Raw genomic sequence first — 20,098 nt, 5'->3', positions numbered from 1 at the left:
TCGTCTAACTTTGTATGCCCCGATTCTGGCGCCCGGGAATTTGGAAAGATTTATTTTTCATATCATATATCAATTCACTGAAATGAATTCAATGTAGAATTAATTAAACGAATAATTGCGTTTTCCTCAAGTAATTACGTTTTCCTTGAATTTAAAAGCATAAGTGTTGTTTTCTCCCATTCTTTCTCTTGACCTGCTACAAACTTCCGGCGAAAAACACTGAAAACCCCAAACATATTTTGTAGTCACGACTTATAAGTAATGTTGTTACGAATTTTAGAGGTGCTAAGTTGCTAATTTTATAATAATTCATGGAAATTTTTATTCTATGCACGAATCTGAAGTAATGTATAACCTTAGAAATTTTTAATGTAGTCACGAATTATTCGTAATAATATTACGGATTTCTAAGTAAATCCATGGGAAATGTTGTACATTAAATAATAAAAAATAGTATATATACATATATATATTAGAAACAACATCAGACATACTGGGATAGATGTTAAAAATGATCAATTCAGAAAGCTTTCGTTAATATTTCAAGATTGATGATACAAAAACTGAATTAGTAATTGTTTTGGGTGAACATTAATTACAGTGCGTAACGTATCTAACAAAATTCGTAACATACAAATGTGTAATGTAACTAAAAAAATTCGCAACACTTACATTTTTGGGATAAGAATTATACACATTTTTTTGGCTATGAACAACATGAATTTTGGCCTACTAAGTGTTATGTTACGAATTCTAAATATCTAAAAAACAAATGCGTAATATTATTTGAAAAAATTCGTCTGGAATTTATGAAATATTAATTTGTAGCAAAAATAATAACATTCAATGAGGAGATTACCACAAACTTCCAAAATCATATTACAATTATTAATGAACTAATACTAAATGAATTATTATAACATATTAACAAAAAAATAAAATAACCAAACCAAAAAATTGAAACAAATGTATTACAAAAAACAATAATTCGTAACAAATACATAAACATTCGTACTAAATACTACTTAACATAACCTATAAACAATTCGTAACAAATTCTGTTTCATACACACGACATAATCATAGAAAATTCGTAACAAAATGCTAAAAAGAATAAAGAACATACATACATAGATTATCCACGATTTATACAATGATGAATCCAAAATTTTTTGCTTCTGTTGATGATAAAGTCTCTGTGTTTTACGTTTGAGAAAGCATTAGGATTTAGGTTAGAGTGATTTTAATAAATGTAAGACGTGTGTTAAATAAATAGTTGATATAAATATTTGATATATGGAAATAAAGATTTGATGGGATAAACAAATCTACTAATTAGAAATTAAATTGAGCAATTACATACTTAACCTTTTAGTCATTAGGCGTGAATTTAAGAGATTAGATTAAGTTAATTTCAAGCCATTAGATCAATCAAGATTTAATGGATAAGATTCATCCATATTTTATACACTTAAAAGTGTTTTTATTATAGCCCTCCCCTATATATATATATATATATATATATATATATATATATATATAGGTAGCATCAAATGAGACGGCCTCTCCAAACAAGCTAAAATTCTTCACCGACGTCTCATCGGCCCAAATGATTCGACACAATTTATTGTCTTCGTCGACATCATGGAAGAATTTAAAACCGTTTCCAAGTTCTTGCTTATTTGTAAAAGTCTCGAGCAACATATGTGCATCAGAATTTTTGGAGTGCACCTTCAAGTCCCTCGCAAAATTCTTGAAGTCATTTGGCGTGCTACCAATTCCTTCATAACTAACTGCCCATTATCTCTGCGAACATTCTGAATGAACGCATCGGACCAATGTTAGCTTTGATACCAGAAAGAGAATGAATCTTTGTTTGAATTCATCCAAATTCCTGTTACTTGGCATGAGATCTCGTGCTGGTAAAGGAACCATGGAATGCGTGTGTTCCTCAACAAATTGAAAAATCTGGTAACATGTTCCCATCACAAGCTTAAATATTACTTTAGTTTTACATGCAACCTTGCAAGATGTTGTTTTCCGTTTGATAGAGGTTGAACCATTGCTGCGGATGAGTGGTTCTTTCGCCTTTGCTCAGACTCCTTCTCTGTTACACACAACATATTGTCTGGTGATTGTATCATCTTTTGCTTTCCTGTTGGTGCTCATGCGAGCCTCAAAATCACATGCTTCTGCATAATCCTTGTAAAACTTTATAGATTCAGGCAATGATTGAAATATCATCCCAGGATGTGATTTTATAGAATCTGGACATCTGGGATAACACAATTGTTCGTCTGGTGTGCTTGGTTGAATGTTATCTGCGGTGAAGAAGAAGATATTAATTACAGTTATCCACAACTATGAACACCTTATATACATCGCAACACAATATTCTATAGACTTTGTTCTTGACAAATATTAATCATATTTGATGCACCACACTGCAATTATCATTCTATAAAATAGAATTTTTATTATGAACACTGAATAATTCAGGCAGTACGAACATGTTAAACTAAGTTACATAAACTCCCAGTTGAATGAACATATTAAACGAACATAACGTAATTCATCTAAAAAACTTTAGTTTTAATCTCTGGTGCTTTGATGTTCAACGAAATTGTCTATTATAATCATGGTCTCCACACCAACATAATGTGTTTTTCATAAATTTTTCTTGCAATCTGTTTAATATTTAAGATTGTCAACGAGTGCTTCCATGGCAACACATATAATGAATGAATCTTGCAGTTAAATGAACATATTAAACGAACATAATGTAATTCATCTAAAAAACTTTAATTTTAATCTCTGGTGATGTGGTGTTCAACGAAATTGTCTATTCTAATCATGGTCTCCACACCAACATAATGTGTTTTTCATAAAAAAAATTTACAATCTGTTTAATATTTAAGATTGTCAACGAGTGCTTCCATGGAAACACATATAATGAATGAATCTTTTGACACAAGAGTGATGAAGAACTATAAATAAGCATCACAACTGTGAACCAAAACTAAGAATTTGAATCGCAATTGCAATACGTGATAGACGTAGATAAAAATCGGAGCAGATAAGAATTGCAATTGCAATACATGATCGACGCAGATAAGAATCGCAACGGAAACATACAAATTACCTTGAGAATCCATATCATAATTCGGAGCAGATAATCCTCTCGAAAGTGATAAACTGCAAACGACGATGAAGAAGGAAAATAACGGCTGATTGCAGCATTATTCACGTATTACCCATATCTCACAAACGAATCTACCATATATAATTGATTTGATTTTATCTAATCTATGAAATAAACGGATTCTCTGAAACCAAAATTACAATGCTAACCTTCAATTATAATGTGAAAGTAAAAAACCCTCAATGCATCAGCTATATTATTGACTGTTAGATTGCCAAGAATCAACGCACAGGATTTGGTTTTCATTCTTTGAATTTTTTGTGGTCTCCATAGAATTCCATCCTTATATATATATGTGTGTGTATGTGTGTGTGTGTGTGCTTTTAGTGTTTGATCAACCATTTGCCGATCAATGACTGAGTAGTCTCATTTCAATATAATTAAATGCATTGCAAGTTTCCTAAAAACAAAAATTTCCTAAATACAAAAGGAAAAAAAAGACAATGATACAACTATTGGGCTAGAGCAGACTAAGGCCAAGAAGTGTTAGAAGAGGAAGCCCAGCTTGAAGAGGAAGCCCATGATTTTGTCATGAAGCGGCTGATAAATCCTCACAAATGCCCTTGGTTGTCAAGGCATCCAAGTTCCAAGTTCTAGTACCAAGTTTCTATGATCACACCTTGGATCATAGTGTAAAAGTTATTTCAGAATTGATTAGTCTAATGTACAACCAATAATGTTGAAAGTTATTTGTATTATAGTCAGTCAAAGGCTGCCGTGATTTGATAGAGAGATAAAAATCTTCTTTAATCTAATATAGAGGTAATGATAGAGTAAATATATAAAACTGTCCACTTTCATATTGTAAAGATAAAAAATGTCCACTAAGATAAAAATAATAAAAATTTTCCACTTTATGGTTAAAAGGACGGAAATGCCCCTCAGCCTAAAATCCTAAATTCACGCCTAAAACTTAAGCTGGGAATTTCGCAAGTTGTTCTTCAAACCATCAACCACATCTTCAAATCTTCAAAACTGAATCTTCAAAACTTAAAATTGGAATCTTCTCCTCTCCTCCGGTGGTGTGCGGCGCTTCGTTCTCCGTGAGCTTCACTGCCGTTCAACTGTTTCTTGCCGACTGTCACGTCGTTTTTTGCTGTGAGCTTCGCCGCGTCGTTTTTCGCCTTGAGCTGCGGTGCGTCATTTTTTGCTGATTTTTCAAGGTTCAATCTTTAAACTTTGTCGATTCTCCGATTTTGTTTTGTTGTTTCTTAGTTTTTTCGTGATTCTCCAGCGTTGATAGTTGTGTTTGTTACCATTGCCGCCGTCGTTGCAGATTTTTGAAATTTTTTTATTTTTTTCCTTTTTTATCGTGTTGCCTCGATATCTTCGTTTACTATTATAGATTTGTTATATTTATCATACTGTCATGTAATTGCTATTATTTATCAATTTCTACATTTTGGTTAGAGGTTTTCGAATGTATTGTCTATGAATGTTCTTCAATTCACGTCTAGGGTTACGAATTCACGAGTGTTTTAATTTTTTATTGAAAGTAAATGAATTCACAATTAGGGCTTCTTATGTGAATTATATATTCACAGATTAAATTCACAATCGTAATAATTTTTGTTGTGAATCAGGACTAGGGCTGGTTGTGAATTATATAAGTAGTTGTGAATTATTTGTTTTGGTTCTGAATTTACTATTTTAGTTTTAAATTTTTTATTTTTTTCTTTTATATTTTATTTCATTAATGTCTTATTAATTATATGTTACTGTCTTTGTTTTACAGATGAGTCAAGTTGGGATTATTATACATTATGGTGGTGAATTGGTGAATGAAGAGTATATTGGAGGACAAAGACGATTACACTTGATTCATCCTTGTGGATCACAGTATTCCAGTTTGATTAGTTATATTCACGTTTTAGTTGGAGCTGATTTGAACTCGTCATCGTATATGCTTAGTTCTGTTGTTATAGCACCTGATGGAGATAAGATTTTGATGAATCTTATGAATGATTTAGATTTGAAGTATGTTATTGATAATTCTGAAGTTCTAAAAGTTTTTGTGACTGTTGCACCTATTTCGTTGGCTCGACCTTCTGTTGGACGTGATTTTGTTGATGATAATTTGAATGAGAATATGAATGATGGTGATTTTAATGTTGATGATGTTGAATTTGTTTCTGACGGTGATAGTCTTGATGATGAGGATGATGAGTTAGAGGATGATGTTCCTTCTAGAGTCAGAAGTCGACATATAGTTCCTGCTTTGCCACGTTCTTCTGTTAATGATGTTGTGGAGGATCAAAATTTTGTTGTTCATACTAGTGCTCGACGTCAGTGGATTATTCCAGGTGCAATCTATCAAGCTTCTTTGCCTGTTGATGTTGCTGTTGATTTGGAGTTATATTCACGGGATGGTTTGTGTGTTGGGTCGACTTTTATGGACAAGGATAGTATGGTGACTACTTTGGGTTTATATCATTTGAAGAATAGAGTGGAATATGTTGTTAAGCGGTCTTCCCCTTCTAGGTTTAGTGTTATGATGTGTGTATTTTAGTTACCTAGTTTAGTGTGTGTTTGCTATGGATTTTATATGCTTCTACATGATTTGTGGTATTTTGGATATAGGGATTGAGCAAAAATTGAAGATGGAACTTGTGGATGGAAGAAGTAGACGTTGATCGAATTTTGCATGGAATTAATCGAGCATTGTATGGATTTGGTGAAGATGGTGGACTATGAAAAAGAAGTTTGGATATTAGACTTTTGGATTAATTGTTATATAATTATTTAAAGTCTAAAACTCTTGTTTTATTAGTTTTGTGCTTAAGTTTTGATAGGGCCGAAAACAACCCAATTTTGTGGGCTAAGGGTCGGCCACTATATGGGATTGATTCCCTAATTTTGTTTCCTTAGCATTAGCCGCGACTTTAGATTATAAGGAGGAGAATTGTTGACTTTTAATTACCTTTGAATTCCTTAAGGCAGTAGACGTTTTTTTTACTTCTTAGAACTTAGATTTATTTTGCTTTTGGGAATTACTTTGATTGGTGATCAAACCAATTAGCACTAGACGCCAATTACCATATATATTCAAGTTTGACTTTTGCTTTAGATTATTGTTTTTAGAATTTTGGCATTAGAATTCTTAGCAGCTTTTGCAGCGGCAAAACCCTCATTTTCGGTGGAACAGGTTATGGGACTGAAGTTGGGCAAGAGAATTTGGGAACGACCAAAGAAAGGGCAGTTCAGAGTGGATGTTGACTCTATGTTTGATAGAGATAGGAATGTGTTTGGTGCAGGAGTGATCATTCGGGACCATGAGGGCCGCATGTTGGTGGCAGCTTCGAAGAGATTCAAAACCATGTCCAGTCCACTCATCAGTGAGCTCATGGCGGTTGTTCAAGGGATCATCACGAGCACGGAGCATAATATCACGCCTTTTGAAATTTTTACTGACTCAATGCTCGCTGCTAGAGTAATGGCTAACGAAGATGAAGAGGAAAATCTGCTTCCTCAGGATATCTGCGAGATCTTGCAGCTCGCCAGAGAGAATAGCCTTATCCGCATGAGTCACATGTTTCGTGAGACAAATAGCGCTGCGCATTGCCTCGCCCAGTTTTCGCTTTCTTGTCCGGATTATGTTGTCTGGACATCTTCTTTCCCTAGCTGGCTTACGGCTATTGTATTGACAGATTTGAAGTAATATGATGGTTTGGTTTCAAAAAAAAAAGGAGCAGACGGTTTACTTTCGATTATTCAAAGTGGTGACTTTTAATATTTTAATTCAATTTATTTTCTCGTTTATGTTTGCTTTTAATTATTTTGATTGTTCTAGTTTTAATTATGAGTAGCTAATTCTTTAATTCGGCGAGAATAATGAAGCACTAATTTATTAATCTGTGAGACCTAATTGGTTTTAAAATTGGTTCATATTGATTTCGATTTATTCCTAGGGTTTAAAGATAATTCTGATTTTATTTAAGCCTGATCAACTTAGATTAAATTGGATTACAGTCAATTAGCACCTCCAATCTGTAATTGTTGGAATATGGCTGATTAGTGATAAAACTACCGTGTTCGTAGTAGGAATAAATTGGTATATTAATTATTACTAGCGTATCTAGGATAATTGATATAAATTGGGTTCCTTCATCTTAATGCTATTAGAATATTAAATCTAGGTCTGGCGTCTCCAGCTAGGTTATATTTTAATAAGGGAAATAAGCAGGTCTGGCGTCTCCAGCTGTTTATCGACACAGTAAGTAGGAATTGGGGTACGTCCATTGCGTTTCACGGTATCCTATAACTGGTTGGTTGATAGGGATTAATTAATCTTTGCGTCGATGATCAGAGCTTTGAATTAGTGTGGATTTATTTGAGCCGAATTACCTTTCTATTGATATTTTTTCTAGAGTCTTTTATTTGATTAATTTTGTTTTCTTAGTTTAATTAATATTTTCTCAAAATTAAGGTGTGGTGGCATCACCAAAATTATAGATTTTAGGGAATTGAATGAATTTACCTGCTCTCTGTGGGATCGACCCTGCTTGTCATTATACTAATTAGTTTTGATAATTCTGTAGGAATTATTTGGTGGAAAACGACGTCCACCATGCTACTTGCAAGTATCCAGATCAGTGCCATTTTTTGATGCGTGGCAGTGCTTCGGGGGCTGTTTGGAAGGTGTTTAAATGGAGTGCACCTCATACATGTCAGATGGATTTTAGCCACCATGGTCCCCGTACTTTGTCGTCAAAGGTTATTGATGCTTTTTTTTGCACCAAGATTGATGGACAATGGTGCAGTTCTGAAACCTAAGGAGATGGCAGCTCAGTTGCGATGAGAGTTCGGGTTTCATGTCGACTATTCAGTTGCATATGCCGGGAGGAATCACACCATCAACCTTATTTATGGCGATCCAGATAAGTCTTTTCAGAAGATTCCCTCTTATTTACATATGGTGCAGCACTGCAATAAGGACTCGATTATTGATTTGGAGACTGATGGAGATGGTGTATTTAGGTACTATTTTTTGGCTCTTGGTGCATCTATTCATGGTTTCTTATCATCTGGTCGTCCTGTTATAGTTGTTGATGCTACACATTTGAAAGGTAAGTTTAAGGGTGTGATGTTTGTTGGTGTGACTAAAGATGGCAATGAACAAGTTTTTCCACTAGCTATGGGGCTTGGTGATAAGGAGAATGATAGGTCATGGTCATGGTTTTTTACACGTTTGAGACGTGCCTTTGGTGTTCCAAATAACTTGTTGTTTGTTTCTGATCAGCATTTGAGCATAAAGAATGCTATTGAAGCTGTCTTTCCTAGAATTCATCATTGTCTTTGCACTTATCATTTGCAAAAGAATCTTGCAAGATATGGTGCAAATACTGTAGCTGTGTTTCAGAGGGCTGCGAATAGCTACAAGAGGGAACAATATGATTTGCATGGTGGTCAGTTGGCCTTGGTTTGTGATAAAGGTGCATATACGAAGTTAATGGATCTTCAGCCTTCTAGATGGGCGTGTAGTCATTCTACAGTTCGTAGATATAATTTCATGACATCTAACTGTTCCGAGGTATTCAATGGTAGGCTTCGATGGGGTAGGAGATTGCCTGTATGTACCTTGTTTGAGTTTGTGAGGACATTGATAGCTCATTGGTTTCAAGAGAGGCGCGGCAAGGCTTTGTCTAGATCTCATACACTTACAGAGCGGGCGGCATTGAAATTGGATATCTTAGTTGAGGAAGGTCGCACAATGGAGGTGAATCCCATTAATGAATTCAAATTCACAGTTTCTTCTAGTGATCGGAGTTATGTTGTTGACCTTCGTGCTATGAGTTGTTCTTGTCATCAATTTGATCTTGACTTGATTCCTTGCCCTCATGCTGCTGTTGCTGCTATTTTGTAAATTTTTCTAATTTTGTTCTAGTTTTTGCTATTTTTCTACTATATTTTGGTTTTTTGAATTGATATATGAGTATTGTTTCAATTCACAGCAGTTTACTAAATATTAGATGTTAATTCACATGATTTTGTATGAACAGTTTGTTAGAGTATTTCTATACTCTATTTTTTAGTTGTCATTGTGTAGACTAAAGTGAGTCTCTTCAGGAGTTTCTCGGACTATTTCTACCAGAGTTGCTTCTTCAGTCTCTTGTCTGACAATTGTCTCTCTCTACGAGTTTTTAGTTTGAGATAGGCTTGGACCTTCAAGTTTGCTAAGGAGTCTTTATTCCTAGGGCTTTTATGAACCCTATTCAGTGCTGCCTCAAGTAATCCCTTCGATGAGCCGCCTGGAGCCTGCAGCCCGCCAAGAGCCCATACTTCCAAGAGCCCAAACTTCTTCTAGGGTTTGGCTATTTATTGGCGATGAAGAGATTTTGAATGGGCTGCTGCTTTCTTTGTTATTCTCATTATTTTGAGAGAGTATTTTCGTGCAGTAGGAGAGCATACAGTTGGTGTGTAAGTGTGATGTTGATTCCTGCTAATTTTAGAAGCGTGAGTTGGTTTTATGTTCGTTCATCTGTACTCCAGCTTGTTGGAGTGTTTATTGTTGTTGGTTTGAACGTGGATTGAGTATCAATCACATTTGTGAGAGTGAGTCTTATCTTGCTCTCGGTAGTTCACATAGGTGACGATTTGGGAAGAAATAGAGGCTAGGAAGATCGAGTCTTCGCGTGTAAGTCCTTTGTATTTCTTATCTTCACTAGTGAACTGTTGGAACTGGGCGTGGCTCCCCAGACGTAGGTGTGTTATCACCGAACTGGGCAATCATTGTTGGTGGCCGAGACAATTGATTGTTGGATAGGTACAATTTCAATTGGTATCAGAGCGGGATCACCCAAGTTATCGGTGTTGATTCCTGATGTATCTATCATGTTCATTCCGCTGCTGTGTTCGTGTGTTTAATGGCGCTGCAAAGAGAAGGTGGGTCTGTTGTGAGACCACCCCTACTTGATGGAAGCAATTATATCTACTGGAAAATGCGAATGACTTCCTTCATTCGTGCGGTTGATGAGAATGCATGGACCGCTGTGGAAGAAGGATGGGCTGCCCCAAGTGATGAGGAGGGAAAACTGAAGCCCAGAAACTAGTGGACGACTACTGAATTGGCAGCTTCCAATGCCAATCAAAAGGCGCTGAATTCTATTCAAAATGCAGTAACCATGGAAGTGTTTGCTCTTATATCCATGTGTGCTAATGCAAAAGAGGCTTGGGATGTTCTGATGAGTACTTATGAGGGGAATTCTAAAGTTAAAAAACAGCGTCTCCAGCAACTTGCTACGAAGTTTGAAAAACTGAGAATGGACGAGAAAGAGGATATTAGCATCTTTCATGGCAAACTACTTGCTCTTGCTAATGAAAGTTTCTCTCTTGGAGAAAGAATTCCTGAGGAAAAGCTTGTGCGAAAGGTGATGCGTGCTCTACCTGAAAGATTTGACTACAAACTCACTGCCATAGATGAAGCAAGAGACGTCAGTAATATGAAGCTTGAAGAACTCATAGGTTCTTTAAGGACGTTCGAAATGAATCTTCGGCCAGAGAGAACTGAGAAGAAAAAGAGTATTGCGTTTGTCGGTGATTCCGAAAACAGCAAGAAGGTCTCTACCAAATATGATTCTGATGATTTAATTGAATCTCTTGCTCTTTTTACCAAAAAATTTGGTAAAGCTTTCAACAAGTTCAAAAAGAGAAATGATGGAGGTAGAGGTTTTCAGAATGCAAAAAAATTTCAACTATCTCAAGGGAAGAATGAACGAGGATCTGCTTCAAAATCTGGAATTCAATGCCATGAATGTCATGGTTATGGACACATTCAAGCTGAATGTGCGAATACATTGAAGAAGCAAAATAAATCCTTCAATGCATCTCAAAGTGATGATGAAACGGATGACAGTGGGAGCGATTCAGAGGATGAACCGGTTGCACTTCTAAGCTCTACTGATCTTTCTAAGAAGGAGGAGATTAAGGATGATCCTCTGAAACTTGAGACTGATTCAGACACTGAAGAGAAAACTGTTGCTTATGCTGCGAAAGTGGATGAAGTTTCTGCCAAAGTCTCTCTGGACGTTGCTACTATGGAAGAGACTGAAAGTGACAATGAGGAACTTGATGAAAGCTACCTGGCGAAAAATTATGAGATGATTTATAAGAAATGTTTAGCGATTCTAGAATTAAACAAGTCTCTCTCAACGCAACTTAATGATGTTTCCAGAGAACGCGATGATTATAAGGAGATGTATGAGAAGCAAAAGACAGAACTTGAATTCTTAAGCAGACCATGGAATCGAAGATGGGATAATTGGAGCATCAACAGAAGTTGGTCAAGATGATGAACTCTGGAACAGACAAGCTGGACGAGATACTTGGACATGGGCGTGATGCTGGCAACAAGACTGGATTGGGATTTCAAGGAAAAGGTTGGGTTCCTAAAAATGATGGTGTCAAAAGTAATGATATCCCAACCAAAGAAGCAAATCGTCCACCTCCTCAAAACACTCACAGGCCAGCGACTTATAGAAATCTGCCGCCTAAGAAGAATCATAATCGAGCCTTTATTCCTACATGTCACTATTGTGGAAGGCGCGGACATATCAGACCCAGATGTCGTTTCTTTCTTCGTGACATCAAGATCAACATGAGAAACTCACAAAACCATCGACCAAGGATGAACAGGAGTTATGTGGCTCAAAATTCATTGAGGTCTGAATTTCAACACTCATGGTATCTGGATAGTGGTTGTTCTAATCATATGACAGGAGATGCAAAATATCTTGAAGATATTCATGCTGTGGCAGATGAAGAAGTCATTTTTGGAGATGGTGTTCTGGTGAAAGTTATTGGAAAAGGGACTTTAAATGTTCCAGGTATGCCGAAGCTTAAGAATGTTATGCTTGTCAATGGTTTAAAAGCTAATTTAATCAGCATTAGTCGGCTTTGTGATATTAAAATGAGTGTTAGCTTTGACAAGGATAAGTGCATTGTGAAGAATGGTCAGACAATGTTTATAACTGGAAAGCGTTCAAGTGATAATTGTTATATTGTCTCAACTAACAACTCGCACTTCAAGGCCTACACAGATCCTACAGAATCTTGGCATCAAAGACTTGGGCTCTGCATCTTATGACTATCTGTTCATCAAGCACGGGAACCTTGCTGTTGTTTGAGGAGTTCTAGCAAAGGTATCAGTTTATATTCGTGCTTTATCAAAAGTATTCTCCGATGTTCTATCTTTCTGAAGATCGTGATTTTTCTCATCAAGCATCTGTTATCAAGCAAAATCCAATCTGGTCAAGATTGTTGTTTTTGGACCACTATTAACTCATGCGTTGCTAAAGTGAATTTCTTTTTGGTGACTCAGTCTCTTATTATTGATGCTTATGGCATCCCCGGTTTTTTTAGCGTGATTATTGATCTTGGATGTTGGGTGTGTTCATCTCTGTTATGGGTGTCCCTTGTCATTGCTGTGATAAAAAGGGGGAGTATATATTTTATGCTTATGGTTTGCTTATGGTTGTATGCTTTGAGGGGGAGTAGTGCTGATGACATTGAGGGGGAGTATTAATGATGACTCTGTTTTGTTTTCTGTTGTGCTTCATGAGTTGTGCAGAAATGTGTTTTGTCTACACCAATGACAAAGGGGGAGATTGTTAGAGTATTTCTATACTCTATTTTTGTTGGGAACCTTGTGGAATATCCTAACCCTTGTTTTGATGATACCAAAATTCATAGGACTTATATGTAATAGACTAGAATCGTTTTGAACTCAAGTGTTAGAGTTCGTTTCTAGTTTAGTTGCGGTGTCGAAGACTGAAGACTGAAGACTGAAGAACGAAGACTGTAGACTGAAGACTGCAGATACCAACTGAAGTATCAGTTGAAGAATCAGTTGAAGACTGATTATTTAATGCGCGCAAAGGACTGATACTAAAGTCAAGTATCAGTTGAACATTCCTCCTAGGACTGATCTTCCAACGTTCAGAGGAAGCCACGTACGCACAAGTACAGCCGCATTAAATGCAGAGATCTCAGAATATCTTATCTCTGCAGAGGTCATTCCTATCTGGTGGTTACTTTTCAGAGATGTCACATCTCCTGTCCATCAAAGAGAGTTGTTTCCACACAGACAAGGAACCTCGAAGATTGAAGCCTCAGCCCAAATTCGAATTGCTCTCCAACGGAAGAAATCTTGAGGACGATTTACGCCAACGGATCTATTCAAGAGTTCTCCTACAAATAGCGCTCGAGGATCACTTCAACCTTCAGCGATTCAACGACATAAGCTGAAGCCCTGCCAAAATTGCTACTCAGCCTAAAGCTTAACCGCCCCAAAGCTTGAATCGAAGAAGAGAATTCCAAAGCCAAAATCAGTCACTGCTGATTACATACATTCTCTTAGACCCTAGGCATATATCTGTTTACCCAGAAGCCAAAGGTCAAACTTGCTTCAAAGAACTTGTTCTTTGTAAGTATAGTTGGCACTCGTTCAAACCTCCTCCCCATAAGAGTGTTTGAGTGGTTCGGAGTTCAGGAAGGTACTCTGAACTCTGAGTGAAAAGTCTGAGCACGAGGTGTGCTTAGCAGGGAAATCCTACGCGAGGTGTGTGGGTGCTGAAGAAGGGTTTTCTTCAGTTTACGGTTGTGTGCACCAGGCAAGCACACGGGTACGGTTTGCAGTGCACCAGTGAAGCAGTTGCGGAGTGGATTGTTGGTCTGATCAACCAACCGTAGATGTAGGAAAGGGTTTTTCCGAACCATGTAAAAAGTCTCTGTGTTATTTACAGCTTTCAGTTTTACATTCTTACTTGTGCTATTTCAATTGATAAAACTAAACACTGAATAACTGCAAAGAGAAACCTTAATCCAACAACCTGCTCCACCGAGGCTATTACGAAACTAAGTTTAATTTCCGCTGCGTATGATGTCAATTTGACTGAACTATCCTCTGATAGTAATGAAGAGTGATATCATCTCTATCTTTGCAAACACGACTGAAGCCCTTACTTGAATCAGTTAAGTTTCAGTAACTTAACTGATAACTTATTACTGAAGAGCTTTCAGTATCAGTCGACAACCCTGTTGGTCAAAACTGATTTCAGTAAAACAGGAGTCCTTGTTTGCGTGCAAAGTTTCGTTTTGATCTCTGACTGAGATCCCTCTAATTGAGGTCAGTAGATTAAGTCAAAAATAGCCTATAGGTGTATTCCCCCCCCCCATACACCTATTCGAGACCCTCAGGACCTAACAATTGGTATCAGAGCGGGTTGTTCGCAAGAACTATCTGCATCTGACTAGGTTCTATTTGAACTAGATCCTTTTGAGGGTATCGTTGTTTTTGATCAGAAATCTTTTCTCAAGTTTACTCTTGAGATTGCTTGCTCTGTGTTCGTTTCCTATTTCCTGTGTGTTTCTCCCTGCTTTCTCTTACACTGTATAGGAACAAGAAAGATTCCTCCAGCGATTATGTTCATACATATTTTCGAGAAATCAGTGGACTTGAGATGGGATCATTGGATTCTGATGAAGAAGAAAGGTTCATCTTTCCAGAAGAAAACCAGAGTCCAACCCACTCACAATCAGAAGCAACGAGCAGATATGATCAAACACGACTAGAATATCAATACCTAAGAACGAGATTTGAAAATCGTCTTAGGGAGCACAAACAGATCATCAAAGAGACTGATCTAGTGCAAGATGCTCGAAGGATCGTCATGCGCCACTTCATCACAGATGAAGATGAAGCAGATAAAAGAGATGTACAGGAGCGCAGACTGATCAAAAGACTGAAACTTCTTCAGTATCAGAAACAAGAACTTCTACAACGTCTCAAGGAAACAGAGACAGAATTCAAATTGGCGTCGGAAGTTTTTGAAAGAGTGATCCGTGAGGAATCACTTCAGCACAGAAGAAAGATGGAACGTGAAAGGAACGTGCAACAACAGCTAAAGTACTTGAAATCAAAGGAGAATCAGTCATAAAAACTCAGGGGGAACTTGCACTACAAACCTCGTAGTAACTAGTGATAATCACTGTGTAAGCTTCTCTCAACAATCTCACTTGTATCTATGACTGCTTTTCTTTATTACTTCTCGGCTGTATTGTGCTTAGTCTGACGTGTCTCTGTATTTACTTTCTTTATTTTACATAATAGACACGTGCACATTTTTTTTTTCGGTTGTCACACGATCACACGATCCCGCCCTTTTTACTAACAAGCGGAGTGATCCACGTGTCACGACTCCATTTGCACGGATTTCAAACGTTTATTGAAACCGCCTTTTGCACGATCTCTCACACTCTCTTCAAAAACGTTTCATCTTCAACTAAAGATTTACTTAATCTCAGAGAAATCTTTGTGTGCAAATTTCCTTGAGAGTGACTTTTTCTGCAAGACTAACAGTAAGAATCCACAGTTTTACCTCTGTGAGAATCAGCCATAAGACTTTTGCAGAAAACCTCTTAAAGATCCAAATGGGAAAATCAGCATCACAACAAGTTATTTGTTACGAATCTGTTGTCACATTGGAGTCACTCCAACAGTTTGCTGATTTCAACAAGATCAACGAGATATTAGAACGACATGGATGGATGAAGTTCGTTCAATGTTCGCCTGAGTTTCTTCTCGATGAGTCGATCATCCGAGAATTCTATGACAACATCCAAACAGATGAATTGACTGGTGAACTCAAAACAGAGATTTCTGTTTTCACGAATGAAGGCTTCTCAGAATCAACAAAGATGTCTATCAACATATCTCAAGAGGCTAGGAAAATGTTCAACCTCCCGACTGATGGACCAGCCCCATTCTTCACCGATGATGAAGCCACAGAGCATATGAGAGAGGCGCTGATGAACAATACATCTGCCGACCGCGCCATCACCAATGTTCTGAGTATCTCAAGAATTCATCCTCATCTCAAACTCATTGCCAAAATAATCAAGAAATGTTGGTTTGGCACTCTTGGATCCCCAGGTCATCTCTCTAGACCACACAAATTAGTGTTGATCGCCCTGATGCAGAAAGGCCCATTCAACTGGGAGAAGGCCTACATTCAGATTCTCGCTGAAGAGAAGAAGGAATCCCACTCCACCAGGCATCTGCGTCAAGGAACCAGAGTTTCTGCACTCATTCTTCATAGTGCTAAGGAGACACCTTGTTTCTGGAAGAACACTCAAGTGTCTTCCACCATTCATTTGTTTGAAAAACAGAAAAGTTCACTCAGAGGGAATATCAGTATCTCAACTGAAATTCCTCTCCTCACTTCTGAGCCACGATACAAGACTCGAGGTTCAACCAAAAGAAAGTTCGACAGCGTGTCGTCTCCAGTCAAGATCTCACTGGATACTCCTCAGAAATCTCACAATGAGGAATATGAAGAAGATACACCAAAATCTTCTGATGAAGCTCTTTTGCCAAGCACGGAAACTCCTTAACAACAGGCTCCTACTGTCCCTCCACCAGATGAAGGAAAACAACCGACAGAGGAGACACAAGCAACCAATGACAGAGAAACTGATTCTAAAGAACTTCCCCTCAGAGGTTTCTTTCACTACTGTCTTGAAGGGTTCAACAAGAAGGCAAAGTTTGATGAAGTTACTGACGTCAATGCCGCATCCTCATCCTCAACCTTGGTCAATCAAACTACCCTTCTCAAAGACTTCGTGACACAATTGTCAGAACACTGTGTCACAACCCTTTTTCCCGCTGTCTTAGCTTCCTTAAACCCTGAAGAGTTTCAGGCTCTTGTCAGTTACTTCTTCTTTATCTTCGTCAAAACCCTACCCAAATCTCAATACAAGGAGATTGATGAAGTTCTCACTGAAGGGGAGATGGAAACATTGGAGAACAACATCTTTGAGAAATTTAGAGTCACAAATGTTTGGGATGGCATCCACGACTGGGCACCCAACTTCAGACTGTACCTCACTTCCAGAGGTCTTCTCAAAGAAGATAATGTTGAAGACATCAAAGTCCACCATGAATCACCACCGCATAAGACTGCTCCAGCCAAAGCAACAGAAGAAGGAACGCCAGCTGAAGAGCAAGAACCTGCTGAAACTTTCACTAATGAAAAAGTTCAGATGCTGGACGAGAGGCTTCTCATTCAAGAAGAAGTTTCATATGAGCTGAGAGTCAAAATTGCAATTCTTGAATCAACAGTCACTCATCTTCAACAGCAACTGAAAATCCAGAATAAATTCAGCGAGGTTCCTGAGTCTGATGACAAAGACAAACGAGAAGAGGTCAGGAAAGGAAAAGGGAAGCTGACTGAAGAACCAAAAGGAAGTCCTCCAAGGAAGCCAAGCAAATAACTCCGCATCAACTAAGGACTAAAGAAGATCAAGGAATGTCATCTAAACAGAAACTCATTATTTTGAATATGATGTTCTTAGATTGTCTTAGTTCGTTTTTCTTTGTTATGTTCTTCAGCACTTTAGTTTGAAACTTTGTCCTTTACTGAGTATTAAGCTGATTCATGATTATTCAGTCTTTGTTCCCCTTGCCTAATTTACTCTTGATGACTATGGTTTATAATTTAGGGGGAACTATGTTTAAGCTTTTTCAGTACTTGTCTGTTGTCTTCACTGATTGTTGGGAACTTGTTCGTATTTTCTATTACTTGGACTAGTAATGAAAATAGGGCCTATGAGTGTTAATGATTAACTGACGAGATTGCGTTCTACATTAGACTTTCAATTTCCAAAATCTATTTTTGAGCATATCTTTTCGAATCATTGCATGCACTATACGCCGCCTATTTTCAGCAAGAGATTATGACAAATATTCTATATCACTTCATATCTCATTTTTCTAGACACTTTTCTGACGGGCATTTATTACGGACGTCAAAATTCATTAAAACTGATTTGGCGCGCAGATTTCAAACCGCCCACGTCTTTTCGATTGCCCTAGGAAACTGTTCATCTCCCACGATCACATTTTCTCCATTACTGCCATTCATCTTTTCTCCATCAATTTTTCACTCTCTCTCTCTAACTTTCAAAATCCACAGCACTCTACTATGAGAACACACCCTGTAATTTTCTTTCAGATCTCTTATTCGAGATGGCCAAGACAAACATGAAGAGGACTGATTACAAAAAGGATACTCCAAGAGAGAAAGATGTTAGATACGAGCAGACGGTGCACACAGAATCTTTTGAAAAGAAACCAGAATATGCAAAGGTCTCAGAAATTCTTCACCGGAACGGATGGATGAAGTTTGTCACTAGTGAACCAAAGTACCTACTCGACGACGCTGTCAGAGAATTCTACGAGAATCTCAGATTCAACAACTCCTAAGAACTAATCTCAAAGGTCAGCATCATCGACGGGGCAAAATGCATTGAAGAGACTCTCAACGTCTCCGAAATTGTCAGGGATTTGTTCAATCTACCAAACGGTGGGTCTTCCCTCACCAAACTGACTGATAAAGACGCAAACCAAACTCTCAAGTCTGCAATGAAGGATGAATCCGAATCTACAGAGAGTCAAGTTACTCTATCCCATCTTCATTTGGAGTTTACCACGCTGGGAAAAATTATCCAGAAGTGCTGGATAGGTGCTACAGGGACGCCCGACAAAGCTTCTCAACCTCAGAAGAATGTCATGGCAGCTCTTATGGAAAAGGAATGCTTCAACTGGGAAGAAGCTTACCTGAAGCTTCTTTACAACGAGGCTCACAACACAAGGCCGTCGACGATGGTTCGACAAGGGAACAGGGTCTCCCAGATCATTATCAAGGGAACAGAAAAGCACAAATTTGTGCAATGGCCAAAGATGATCGCATTCACAGATAGCCTTCGTATTTTCAAACTGGCAAGAAGGGATCCCAAACCTTCTTTGAAGACAAAAGTGATTGATATCTCTTCTCCTCCATCATCTGATTCTGAAGCCCCTGATTCGCCTCCATCAAATCCTCCTGCTCGCACAAATGTGCCACGCCATGTACGTACCATTCTCCCTAAGAAACCCTCAATACCAACTGAGATGCCTTGGAAACTCTCTCCAAAATCCAAAGGCAGAGCAGTTATGGAAGATGTCCCAGAACCAGCCTTCACCTCCTTTTTCAAAGGCACTCAGGAAGCTGTTGAACTTCAGTCTGAAGCTCAACAAAATGCCACCAATCACCTCCAACGCATAATTGGTGATGTCGATACGTCATTAGGAGTCTACCGGGACCTTCATAGACTCCTCACGTATACTCTACTAAAGACAGTGCCATGCCCAAGAATCAACAGTCTTCTCTGCCCTGAAGCTGAAGACTCGTTCGAGATGGAAGAGGTTTCCCTGATCAGCCTCTTTCAAATTGAAAGTGTTTGGGATGTAATTTATGACTTTGACAGCTTTGCCATGAATTACTTGTACTCCTCCAAACATTTCAGACGTCTCTTGTCACTCAACGACGATGCTGGGACATCAAAGGTGTTTGACGAGCCTCTCATCATAGAGGAAGTTACTGAGGCTCACAGCTCTCCAGTTGATGACACTGCACAACCGGCGGAAGCTGCTGCTGACCCTGCCACCGATGTACAACCAATGACTGATTCAATTAGTCAACCGGAGTCACCATCTTCTCATCCGACAATTCCTGCTGAAGCAGACCAGGCTAGCATCACTGAAGTTGATGCTCCTCTCTCAGTAGAAGAAGAGAGATCAGCAGACAATGCTGATCGTCCAATTTCTGAAGAACGAGCTGACGACATCCTCAAGTCTCATCCGCCTTCGTCAACACTCTTGAGCACTGATGAAACTATTCCACATGAAGGCCAGGACATCAGTCAAGAGCAAACAATTCCGCAGTCTTTTGAAGAAAGAACAGATCGCCATGCTTCAACCAGTCAAGCCGAGGCCTCCACATCCAAAACCAATGAAGAGCGTCAGCAAGAGCAGAATTCTCCTGCCGAATCAGATGTTCCAATAGAACACGTCGAGCTTCC

At 38.2% G+C, this 20,098-nt stretch overlaps 1 protein-coding gene across 1 annotated transcript; it reads left to right on the top strand.

Annotated features, from left to right (window-relative positions):
• The first annotated feature begins 8,114 nt into the window (after nucleotides 1–8,114).
• LOC131022900 (uncharacterized) lies at nucleotides 8,115–9,065 on the top strand. The gene has a single exon (XM_057952443.1). It carries the CDS (start codon nucleotides 8,115–8,117, stop codon nucleotides 9,063–9,065), a length of 951 nt encoding a protein of 316 aa, XP_057808426.1.
• The last annotated feature ends 11,033 nt before the right edge of the window (nucleotides 9,066–20,098 follow it).

This window comes from Salvia miltiorrhiza, chromosome 4 (genome assembly GCF_028751815.1).
Source record: "Salvia miltiorrhiza cultivar Shanhuang (shh) chromosome 4, IMPLAD_Smil_shh, whole genome shotgun sequence".
Taxonomy (NCBI): Eukaryota; Viridiplantae; Streptophyta; class Magnoliopsida; order Lamiales; family Lamiaceae; genus Salvia; species Salvia miltiorrhiza.
Note: the sequence above shows the minus strand (reverse complement) of the source record. Positions and strands in the feature narration are given on the sequence as shown.

Bases quoted from the DNA above. Each gene is read 5' to 3' on its own strand.
- LOC131022900 (XM_057952443.1), top strand. From the start codon at position 8,115: ATGGTGCAGCACTGCAATAAGGACTCGATTATTGATTTGGAGACTGAT.